Source organism: Macaca mulatta, chromosome 20 (assembly GCF_049350105.2).
Source record: "Macaca mulatta isolate MMU2019108-1 chromosome 20, T2T-MMU8v2.0, whole genome shotgun sequence".
NCBI lineage: Eukaryota > Metazoa > Chordata > Mammalia > Primates > Cercopithecidae > Macaca > Macaca mulatta.
Window position 1 is genome coordinate 70017491 of NC_133425.1, and position 12394 is coordinate 70029884.

General features: G+C 45.6%; 1 protein-coding gene across 1 annotated transcript in view; it reads right to left on the reverse strand.

Annotated features, from left to right (window-relative positions):
• Positions 1-10988: 10988 nt before the first annotated feature.
• FA2H (fatty acid 2-hydroxylase) overlaps positions 10989-12394 on the reverse strand; it is a 64635-nt gene continuing 63229 nt past the window's right edge. Inside the window, 1 exon segment of the mRNA NM_001194422.3 lies at positions 10989-12317. Coding sequence (NP_001181351.2) covers positions 12238-12317 — 80 coding nt within the window. The 3' untranslated portion in view covers positions 10989-12237.

A 12394-nucleotide genomic window follows, 5' to 3' on the forward strand; every position in this document is an offset into this window, starting at 1 on the left:
ACATAGGGTGTACACCAAGTAACCAATGGAAACCTCTAGAGGGTATTTAAACCCCAGAAAATTCTGTAATGGAGCTCTTGAGCCCCTATGCTCAGGCTGGCTCCCACCCTGTGGAGTGTACCTTTGTTTTCAATAAATCTCTGCTTTTGTTGCTTCATTTTTTCCTTTCTTTGTTTGTGCCTATTGCCCAATTCTTTGTTCAAGACTCCAAGAACCTGGATACCTTCAACAGGTAACACAGGGGCATGTGATTTATTGAAGGAAGGCTCTCAGGAGAGCAGTGGGTAGGATAGCGCAGGGGAAGAAAAAGTGAAACAAGGATGTAGTCAGTGGAGGTTCCATGGGGAGGTCTGGAACATGAAGCTCTGGAACAAGAGGCAGCCTCCTTTCTGCCAAGGGCAATCCTTCCAGATGAGGGGGAAGCTGTGTGAGTCTTTGGCTGTCAACATTCAGAGCAGCTGCAGGATGGGTATACTGATCTGCTATAAACAAAATCATACAATGTATAACCTTTTGGAATTTTTTTCTTTTCTTTTCTTTTTTTTTTAACTGTACCACCATCAGTGTACAAGACATTCAGTTTCTCTGCATCTGCAGCAGCATTTTGTTTTGTCCCTGTCTGGATTTTTAGCTATTCTAACAGCTGAATAGTGATATATCATCATGGTTTTTTGTTTTGTTTTGTGATGGAGTCTCACTCTGTTGCCCAGGCTGGAGTGCAGTGGCACCATCTCAGCTCACTGCAACCTCCACCTCCTGGGTTCAAGTAATTCTCCAGCCTCAGCCTCCCAAGTAGCTGGGACTACAGAAGTGCACCAGCACACCTGTCTATTTTTTGTATTTTTAGTAAGACAGGGTTTCACCATATTGGCCAGACTGGTCTTGAACTCCTGACCTCAGGTAATCCACCCACCTTGGCCTCCCAAAATGCTAGGATTACAGGCGTGAGCCACCGTACCTGGCCTCATCATGGTTTTAATTGGCATTTCTTTAGTGCCTGGTGATGATGTACATGTCTTCATGTGCTTGTTTGCCATCTGTTTAGCCTCATTGGTGAAATGTCTGTCCATGTCTTTTGCCCAGTTTTAGTTGAATTGTTTTTTAAAAACTTGAGTTTTGAGAGTTTAAATATTCTAGATATTAGTCTTTTGCCAGATATGTGGTGTTCAAATGGTGGTGGAGTAACTGAACAAAAAAATGAACTTCACCTAAATCTCATATTCTATGCAAAAATCGCCTGAATGGATCATAGATTTAAATGTAAAATGTAAAACAAGGAACCTTTTAGAAGAAAGCAGAGAGAACTGTGCAGAATTAAAAGACATTTCCTGTTGAGAAAGTGTCAGTGTTTGAAAAAAGTTTAAATGAGCCTTTAAAAATTTTTTTACTTTTAGTAGAGACAGGGGTCTCCCTGTGTTGCCCAGGCTGATCTTGAACTTCTGAACTCAAGCAATCCTTATGCTTGGCCTCCCAAAGTGTTGGGATTATAAGCATGAGCCACCATGCCTGGCCAAATGAGTCTATTTAATTAGAATGGCTATTCATACTAAAAATTGTACAATATTGAAAATAATTTGGCTTTATCTTAGAGTTGCCATTTAAAAAAAAAACTCACAAAAATTAAAAACAAACAAACAAACAAACAAAACATGAAGTAGGACATGTAGAAGAAAATCTTCAGGACCTAAGGCTAGGAGAATAATTCTTACGCATGACACCAAAGCTGTTATTTTTTTCTTCTTCTTCTTCTTCTCCTTCTCCTTCTCCTTCTCATTCTCCTTCTCCTTCTTCTTCTTCTTTCTTCTTCTTCTTTTTTTTGAGACGGAGTCTCCCTCTGTTGTCAGGCTGGAGTACAGTGGTGTGACCTGAGCTTACTGAAACCCCCACCTCCAGGGCTCAAGCAATTCTCCTGTCTCAGCCTCCCAACAAGCTGGGGCTACAGGCATGTGCCACCACGCTCAGCTAATTTTTTTTTTGTTTTTTAGTAGAGACAGGGTTTCAGCATGTTGGCCAGACTGGTCTCGAACTCCTGACCTCAAGTGATCCATCTGCCTTGGCCTCCCAAAGTGCTGGGATTACAGGCGTGAACCACTGTGCCCAGCCCCAAAGCCATTATTCTTAAAATTAAAAAATGATGGCCGGGCGCAGTGGCTCACGCCTGTAATCCCAGCACTTTGGGAGGCCGAGGTGGGCAGATCACGAGGTCAGGAGATTGAGACCATCCTGGCTAACACGGTGAAACCCCGTCTCTACTAAAAAAATACAAAAAATTAGCCGGGCGTGGTGGCAGGCGCCTGTAGTCCCAGCTACTCGGGAGGCTGAGGCAGGAGAATGGCATGAACCCAGCAGGCGGAACTTGCAGGGAGCTGAGATCCGGCCACTGCACTCCAGCCTGGGCGACAGAGACGCCGTCTCAAAATAAATAAATAAATAAATAAATAAATAATCAGACTTGATCAAAATTTGAAACTTGCTCTGCAAGGACCCTTTTAAGAGGATGAAAAGACAAATTACAGATTGGGAGAAAATATTTGCAAATCACATATCAAACAATACGCTTCTAAATAACTCATGAGTCAAAGAGGAAATTTTCTCAAGGGAAATGAAGATATATTTTGCTCAATAAATTTAAAGAGATCAAAATCATACAAAGTATCTTCTTTGACTACAATAGAATAAAACTAGAAATAAATAACAGGAAAGAGAACTGGAATATTCACAAATATGTAGAAATTTAAAAACATACACTTAAACAACTAGTGGGTCAAAGAAGAAATCACAAGGAAAATTAGAAAACACTTAGAGACAAATAAAATAAAAGATACAACATACCAAAACTTACAGGATGCAGCAAAAGCAGTCCTCGAAGGATAATTTATAGCTATACATGGCTACAAAAGGAAAAAAAGAGAGAGGCCTGGCACAGTGGCTCATGTCTGTAATCCCAGCACTTTGGGAGGCTGAGGCGGGCAGATCTCAAGGTTAGGAGTTCAAGACCAGCCTGGCCAACATGGTGAAACCCCATCTCTACTAAAATACAAAAAAAAAAAAAAAAAAAAAAAAAAAAATCAGCCTGGCGTGGTGGCGGGTGCCTGTAATCTCAGCTACCCAGGAGGCTGAGGCAGGAGAATCACTTGAATCCAGGAGGCAGAGGTTTCAGTGAGCCAAGATCGTGCCACTGCACTCCAGCCTGGGCGACAGAGCGAGACTCCATCTCAAAAACAAAAAGAGAGAGAGAAGATCTCAAATCATTATCCCAACTCTACATTTTAAGGAACTAGAAAAAGAAGAGCAAACCAAACCCAAAACTAGCAGAAGGGAGGAAATAATCAAGATCAGAAAAGAGAAAATCAATGAAACTAAGAGTTAGTTCTTCGAAAAGATTAATAAAATTGACCAATCTTTAGCTAAACTAAAACAAGAAGAGAGAAGATGAAAATAAGGTAAATCAGAAATGAAAGTGGGGACCTTACTATCTACCTTATAGAAATAAAAAGGACTATGAGAGAAAACTATGAACAATTGTTTGCCAACCAATTAGATAACCTAGAGGAGATGGACAAATTCCCAGACACACAAAATTGACCTAATTCACTTAATGAGAAAGAGAAAATCTGAACATACCTACAAGGAAAGAAATTGAATTAATAATCAAAACTCGTCCAAACAAGAAAAGTCCAGGCCTAATAGTTTCACGGTGAATTCTACCAAACTTTTTTTTTCTTTCTTGGAGACTCGTATTTTATTTATTATATATATTTTTTATTATACTTTAAGTCCTGGGGTACATGTGCAGAATGTGCAGGTTTGTTACATAGGTATACACGTGCCACGGTGGTTTGCTGCACCCATCAGCCTGTTACCTACCTTAGGTATTTCTCCTAATGCTATCCCTCCCCTAGTCCCCCACCCATCCAACAGGCCCTGGTGTGTGATGTTCCCTTCCCTGTGTCGATGTGTTCTCATTGTTCAACTCCCACTTATGAGCGAGAACACGCGGTGATTTTTACCAAACATTTAAAAATAAATTAGCACCAATCATTCTCAAACTCTTCCAAAAATAGGAGAGGAGGAAACACTTCCCAACTCATTTTAAGAAACCAGCATTACTCTGATACTAAAGCCAGATAAAGACACAAGAAAAGAAACTACAAACCAATATAACTTAAGAATCTAAGGGGCCGGGCGCAGTGGCTCACACCTGTAATCCCAGCACTTTGGAAGGCCGAGGCGGGAGGATAATGAGGTCAGGAGATTGAGACCAACCTGGCCAACATGGTAAAACCCCGTCTCTACTAAAATACAAAAAAGTTAGCCGGGCGTGGTGGTCCCAGCTACTTGGGAGGCTGAGACAGAGGAATCGCTTGAAACCGGGAGGCAGAGGTTGCGGTGAGCCGAGATCACACCACTGCACTCCAGCCTGGCAACAGAGCAAGACTCCACCTAAAAAAAAAAAAAAAAAGGAAGAAAGTAAACAAACAAGAAAACTTGTGCCTTGAGAAGGGGAATAGGTGATTCTTAGTAACAGAATGAGAAGTTTTCTGGCAACAATTCAGACACATCAAGAGTAGCCAAGAGTACAGAATCAAGTTATAGTAATAGAAAGCATTATTCTTCTAGACCTTTAAGATAAACATTTCAGTGTCAGGTCATAAGGGCAGAGTCAGAATTGGAGAAAAAAAAACTTACAAGAGTTGATGAAAAGGTTGAAGGAAAGAGTTACTATCCCAGGCAAGGTCTTGCTCTGTTGCCCAGGCTGGAGTGCAGTGGTGTGATCGTAGCTCACTGCACCCTCAAACTCCTGGGCTCAAGTGACCCTCTTGCCTCAGCCTCTGAAGTAGCTAAGACTACAGGTGGTGTACCACTACACCTGGCTAATTTCTAAATCTTTTTCATAGAGAAAGGGTCTTGCTATGTTGTCCAGGCTGGTCTTGAACTGGTTTCAAGTAGTCCTCCTGGCTCCTATTTCATAATTTTTAAAAATATGTTTTTCCATAATAAAATTTTTGCACGTATTAATAGACCCAATAAATATAATATTTTACAAAATGTAAGCATCAAAGAACACACTTGTATTTATATTCAGTAATTTGGTTCATTAAAATAATATTTTACTTATTATTTAATATTAATTAATATTTAATATTCAATTAAATTGAGTAATATTCAACTAAATTGAATATTATTTTAAAAATAATATTTTTAAATGAACCAAATTACTGAATATAAATACAAGTGTGTTCTTGTATTTCATTAAAAATATTAGTTTTTAATGAAACAAATTGACCCAGACATTTAATGAATATCTATTATTTTATTTAATGTAACGTAACTTAAAAATTTCAAATTACATGAAAAGTTCATTTATAGACATTTATCCTATTACATTTACCTAAGTTATTTTATTTATTTATTTATTTATTTATTTATTTTTGAGATGGAGTCTCGCTCTGTCGCCCAGACTGGAGTGCAGTGGCTCAATCTCGGCTCACTGCAAGCTCTGCTTCCCGGGTTCACGCCATTCTCCTGCCTCAGCCTCCCGAGTAGCTGGGACTACAGGTGCCCGCCACCTCGCCCGGCTAATTTTTTGTATTTTTTTAGTAGAGACGGGGTTTCACCGTGTTAGCCAGGATGGTCTCGATCTCCTGACCTCATGATCCGCCGGCCTCGGCTTCCCAAAGTGCTGGGATTACAGGCATGAGCCACCGTGCCCGGCCTATTTGATTTATTTTTTCAAGACCTTACTCTGTCACCCAGGTTAGAGCACATTGGCGCAATCTCAGCTCACTGTAGCCTCCGCCTTCGAGGTTCAAGCAATTCTCCCACCTCAGCCTCCCGAGTAGCTGGGACTACAGGCATGCACCACCATGCCTGGCTACTTTTTATATTTTTAGTAGAGTTTCACCATATTATATTTCTGCAATATATAGTTTCACCATATTATGGGGTTTCACCATATTGGCCAGGTTGGCCTGACCTTGTGACCCACCCACCTAGGCCTCCCAAAGTGCTGGGATTACAGGTGTGAGCCACCGTGCCTGGCCAGTCCTTGGAATTTTACCTGTGAGAATTTTTTGAGGCCTGAATTGAAGATACATTTTTCCATAAAACAATTTCAATTGCTTCCTCTGAGAGCCTTGTGGCTCCACCAACCGGGCTATTTTACATTACAATTTTGGCTTGAGGTGTTTCGGATCACACAGTTTGCACGAATTCAGGCTTCAGACCTCAGTGAGGACTCTCCTTGTGGCTCTGCATCCTCAGCCTTTACCCACTCCATGCAGGAGATTTCACTTGCAGTGTCCTGGGGAGGTGGGTTTCCTCCTGGTTCACTCTTACATTGAGGATATAACCCTTTGGAGTCTGTAGCGAACACATCTGTTCCTCCTCATCCTGTCCCCTCTGTCTACCTCTGGTCTTAGCCTCAATTGCGGTGGAAGGTTCTGTGTGAACTCTGTCTCAGCTCTGATTTCAGCCAGAGTTCCAGTGGCTAGTTCCTGCCTAGCAAGCTCATATTCAACTCGTGCTGATAGAATCCCACTGCAAATGCATACTTTTTCTTCCTGCTTTTCTCCAAGGACTTTTGCCAAAGCCAGCATCTGCTTGGCTTGCACGGCAGAGAAGTCCCTAAGTGAGGGTGAATCAATGTCCCTGAACACAGTCCTCACCCATGATAAATGCTCCAGCCTCCTGTCCTGTTGGACAATTCTGACATGTTTTCTCTCTGCTTCTCAAGATGCCCTTACAGAATCTGTAGGAGAACCCCACATACTCAACTTTACACTGCTCTTCCAACTTCTCCCTTTCTAGACCTCCCTGGTTCTCGCTCTTTATTTCTGCAATCACCTCCCAAATAGACTGCCTGCATCCATGTGCTTGTTTTCGGTTTTGATTTTGTTGTTGTTGTTGTTTATTTTTTGAGATGGAGTTTCGCTCTTGTTGCCCAGGCTGGAGTGCAGTGGCGCGATCTCAGCTCACCGCAACCTCCACCTCCCGGGTTCAAGAGATTCTCCTGCCTCAGCCTCCCAAGTAGCTGGGATTACAGGCATGAGCCACCACACCTGGCTAATTTTGTATCTTTAGTAGAGACGGGGTTTCTCCATGTTGGTCAGGCTGGTCTCGAACTCCCGACCTCAGGTGATCTGCCCGCCTTGGCGTCACAAAGTGCTGGCACAAGCCATCGTGCCTGTAATCCCATTTTTAGGGAACCTAAAAGAAGATATAACCCCACTGCTTTTGCCAGAACAAAATATTTTTTCTTCTTTTAAATTTCTTCCTCCCCACTATAGGTATCTGGGATGGGACAGACACTTATGAGATGAGAATCCTGGAATTTTCCTAACTTCACATTCATCTTGTAGCATTCTTTACAGATAACATTTATTCATTGGAACCTGGTGTGGTCTTTGGGCAAAACACCTAACTGCAAAGAAAACTCCAGCTGAAATTTTGCAACCATTATGGCTTTTTAGAAAGTTAGACTATTCATATACATAGTTCCAACTTCCTCTCAAAAATGGCAGATGAGTCAAGAATGTAAGTCAACAGAATGGGTAAAGTGGAAAAGACTAGAATTTTGAAATCACAGATACCTGCTTCCAAAATAGTCCCCGCGAGGGCAGTAATAATGGGGTAGGGCTGCATGCTGCCACCAGAGGGCAGCAGAGGCTGGGAACAGGTGGAGAGGCAAGGCCCAGTTACTGTTACCGTCTGAGATCTGGAGACAAGACGAGCATTTATTGGGCTCTGTTACAAGTTGGTCATTGTGCTGGGCACAATAAAAAATCACACAGAGTTCAAAGGCAGAGGGCAGAGGTCAGCGCCACCGGGGGAGTGGAACAGAGCAGAATTAAGAGGGAAGTTCTTCGGATCAACTAAGGAACCTTCAAAGACAGCATGCCTGGAAATACAAACACAATACCAGAAATAAATATGATGGCTATTTTTTGGTCTGTTCTTGGCCATGGTAGCTAGGTCATCCCTGGAGAATCAGCTGAGGCAAATTTGTAGGGCCACTGGGGGTCAGTCAACCTGCAGATTTACTTTATGCTGATCAGAATTTAAATGGCCCTCTTGGCTGGGCATTGTGGCTCATGCCGGTAATCCCAGCACTTTGGGAGGCTGAGCTGGGAGGATTGCTTGAGCCCAGGAGTTCGACATCAGCCTGGGTAACATAGAGAGACCCTGTCTCTACTTGTAAAAATTTAAAAATTAGCTGGGCACGATGGCACATGCCTGTGGTCCCAGCTGTTTGGGAGGCTGAGGTAGGAGGATCTCTTGAGTCTGGGAGGTCAAGACTGCAGTAAGCTATGATCATGCCACTGCACCCTAGCGTGGGCAACAGAATGAGACCCTCTCTCTATAAATAAATCAATAGCCCCCTCCCTGAGCAAACACAAAACTGTTTTGGTTTGGTGGCTCTCCTACTACAGGATAAACACACTCCCACATCACAGGTCCAGGCTTTTCCCATCGGGCTAGATGTGTTGGCATTTTGATAATATCCCGTGCTTGCTCTAACATCTAATCTTTGACTCTTACACTTGATGGCAAAATCCTCCAGCTCCCCCAGATGCTCACTGAGGTGGGGGCTGCTCCGTGAGCACTAACTGCTTGGGGATTGCGGGCCTCATGGCCTTCCTGTATTTTGCCCTGCTGTGAAAACGCAGGCAATATGGCCGGGTGCAGGGGCTCATGCCTGTAATCCAAGCACTTTGGGAGGCTGAGGTGGGAGGATTGCCTGACTTCAGGAGTTTGAGACCAGCCTGTACAACATGGTGAAACCCCATCTCTACTAAAAGTACAAAAATTATCAGGCATGGTGGTGCGCACCTGTAGTCCCAGTTACTCGGGAGGCTGAGGCAGGAGAATGGCGTGAACCCGGGAGGCAGAGCTTGCAGTGAGCCGAGATCGCGCCACTGCACTCCAGCCTGGGCAACAGAGTGAAACTCTGTCTCAAAAAAAAAAAGAAAAAGAAAGAAAATGCAGGCAATGACCCCTCCACACTCTCAAGTGCCTGTGAGGTGGGACTTGCTCTCTCTCCCAAAGGCCCTGTGGATACTCCCAACCCCACTGGACAGTTACAGCAGCGCAATGGGGGGTTCTGGGAGAATCTGTCAGATTTTCACCAATTGGACTTTCCATTAATACGTGGGCTTGGTTTCGTGTTGTCACTTTTTTTCTAACTCTTCTCATTACCATGCTATAAACTCACTTATTTTTTGGCCTTTCTTTTTAGTTTTGTTTTACTCCCTTTTTTTCTTTTGAGACAGGGTCTCATTCTGTTGCCCAGGCTGGAATGCAGTGGTGTGATCACAGCTCACTGCAGCCTCAAACTCCTGGGCACAGGAGGTGATCCTCCCACCTCAGCCTTCCAAGTAGCTGGGACTACAGGTGTGCACTACCACACTCAGGTAATTTTCCTTATTTTTTGTAGAGATGGAGTCTCACTATATTGCCCAAGCTGGTCTCAAATTCCTGAGCTAAAGCAATCTGCCTGCCTTGGCCTCCTAAAGTGTTGGGGTTATAGGCATAAGCCTCCATGCCTGGTCTGTTTCACTGTTTTTTTATTTTTGGTGGTGTTGTTGTTGTTGTCGTTGTTGTTTTTGAGATGGAGTCTTGCTCTGCCACCCAGGCTGGAGTGCAGTGGCACAATCTCAGCTCACTGCAACCTCTGCCTCCCGGGTTCAAGCGATTCTCCTGCCTCAGCCTCCTGAGTAGCTGGGATTACAGGCGCCCGCCACCACGCCCGGCTAATTTTTGTATTTTTAGTAGAGACGGGGTTTCACCATGTTGGCCAGGCTGGTCTCGAACTGCTGACCTCAAGTGATCCACTCGCCTCGGCCTGCCAAAATGCTAGGATTACAGGTGTGAGCCACTGCGCCCGGCCTGTTTCACTCTTCTTAAATAAAATTTTCAATTTTTTTTTTTTTTTTCTAAATCTTGCTCACCTTAGGCTTTTTCTCCCGCTGTGGCCATGTGTGTTTACACGCGTGGACTCCGCCTGTGTTCCTCGTCTGCTTCCCTCCCCCGGGGTGTGATGGTCCAGGGTGAGCTGCTCGGCTCCATCAGTAAATGAAGGTTCTCAGTTCTGCTGCTTGGACCATCTGGGTTCCAAGGACAGGCTTCAGGGACTCGAGTGTGGGTGGCTCCGGACAGGTCCTACTTATCTTCAGGCTGGGAGCTGCAGGCATAAAGCTGCCCCTATGAGTGCCAGAGCAGGGAGACACAGCACAGTTTGGGGCGACCTTCCTGAGCCTCCCAACATCAACTTGTTCTGCTTCTGTGTCCTCAGACAGGCGAGTTCAGGGCCAACCCCCTTGGACCTACTGAACTAGACCCTGAGTGCAAGGCCTTGGAGCTGCACTTTGACAGCTTCCTAGGTGGTTCTGATAGGGCAGCAGAAAAAGACAAGCAACAGTTTCACCGAGACTGAGCTGCCTGAGGTTCTAGTTCCCACTATGGGGATTTGTTGCTGGAGCCTTTCTCCCTGTTTTAGGAAAGTCAACTAGAAGCTCAGTTGGGGTTAAACTTCAGAAGAGATCCCTCCCCAGCAGCGGATCAAAGTGGTTTGTGGCACAATGCATCCCAGGTGCAGGCAATAAGAGGAGATGCTGTCTGCAGAGAATTTAGAAACAGAATAAAGCTGAGTGAGAGAATGAGAGTAGTCAGCTTTTTTCTTTTGTTTTTATTTTGTCTTGTTTTCTTTTCTTGTTAGATATGGAGTTTTGCTATGTTGGGCAGGTTTGTCTTGAACACCTGGCCTCAAACGATCCTCCCCCCTTGGCCTCCCAAAGTGTTGGGATTACAGTCAGGTGCCATCGCGCCCAGCTGAGAGTTGGTCAGCTTTCAATTATCACCATGCCCCAGCAATTCTACCCACCCTGGTCAGGGCTAAAATCTCCCTCCCTGGGGACCAACCCCGCCCCTCCACCCCTCCCCACACCACCGCCCCTTCCCAACCACGAGGGAGTCTGATGAACAACTCATTTTTGTTGGTTTCTTTTCAGTGTTTTATTTTTCAAAATATACAATTTTTTATTTCACAACTGTAGTTTTGTATATTTATTCCAAAATCCTTAAATAGCTCTGCAGTAAACAGTACAAATCACAAGGTTTGTCAAACTGCTTCTTTTTAGCCTTTATACTCGGCGAGTTTTTTTTTTTTTTAGGTTTCAAGTAGTAATGGTTTGTGGGTGAGAAAGGAACCAAAAACAGGAGGAAACCATGTTTTTTACATAAACTCAACACGTAGGATTAGAAAGGGCCGTCTGACCAGCTCCTTGGTCTGGGACCAGACTAAGAACACGTGTCTGGTTTATAAATAAGACCGTCCTGGGAGCAGCGAGGGTTTTGGTTATGAGGAGGAAGGGGCAGGAGCCTCATCTGCGGAGGCTGGGAGGCAGGGGGAGGTGAGGCACTGAGGGGAGGCTACTTCTGGGGAGGCCCGAGTGGGGGGCCGAGCCCACCTGTGCAGGGTGGAGGCCAAGAATGGCTGGGGACGGGGTGGGGCTGCCACCAGTGGAGAAGGCTCCTCAGCCTCCCTTGGGGAGAAGGGCTGTGATTCTGGAGGCACGGGAGGGACGGCTAGAGAAGCTGCCAGGTTCTAAAGAAAGCGGCTGGGACTCCTGCCAGCCACCCTGGGCCCAACGGCACAGGTAGCTGGCAGGGCCAGAGGGGCTGCCCCAGGGTCTGGGGTGGACTGTGGGAGGCATCATGCTGTCTCGTCTTGTGAGAGCTCTTTGTCCACCTCAGAGCCACCAAAGCCTCCCCAGAAAGGACAGCAGGGAGGACAGGGCCCACAGGTCCCACAGACCCACTCCTGACTATGAACACAGAGCTGTGCCATGCAGGCAGCTCCTAGGCAGTCCATGACGCTAAGGCACAAGGGTGACACAGGTGGCCACAAGGAGTCAGTTTTCTTCATTTCCCCTTGAGGCTGCTACCTGTGGCCAGGTCCTGAAGCAGTCCTGTGGGCTGAGCTCTAGGCAGGGATGCTCCAGGAAGAAGAGGGTCACCAAGGGCCACCTGGCCACCAAGTGGATGTGACCCTCCTGCTAGGGGTCAGGAGGGTGGTCCTGCCTCAGGGCCCCCTCGGCACCTTCCACTAGGCTGCAGGGCCGGACAGAGCCCATCCCGCCTGGCCAAGTCAACCTTCTTAGTGGGGTCTGGATGGCGGGTGGGGGTTGGGAAGGGGCCAGGGCCGGGCTGAGGGCAGGACAGAGCGGGTGGGAGTTGTCACTGCGTCTTCAGGTGGGGTTTCTCTGGAATGAGGGTGTGGAAACAGTAATCCCACAATTTAGTGCTGATGCCAAATCCTAGAGAGGGAGACAACAGGGGAGACGATGAGGCATTGAAGAAGCAGGCGTGCACTGGCTTGGGAAGGGTGCCAGGG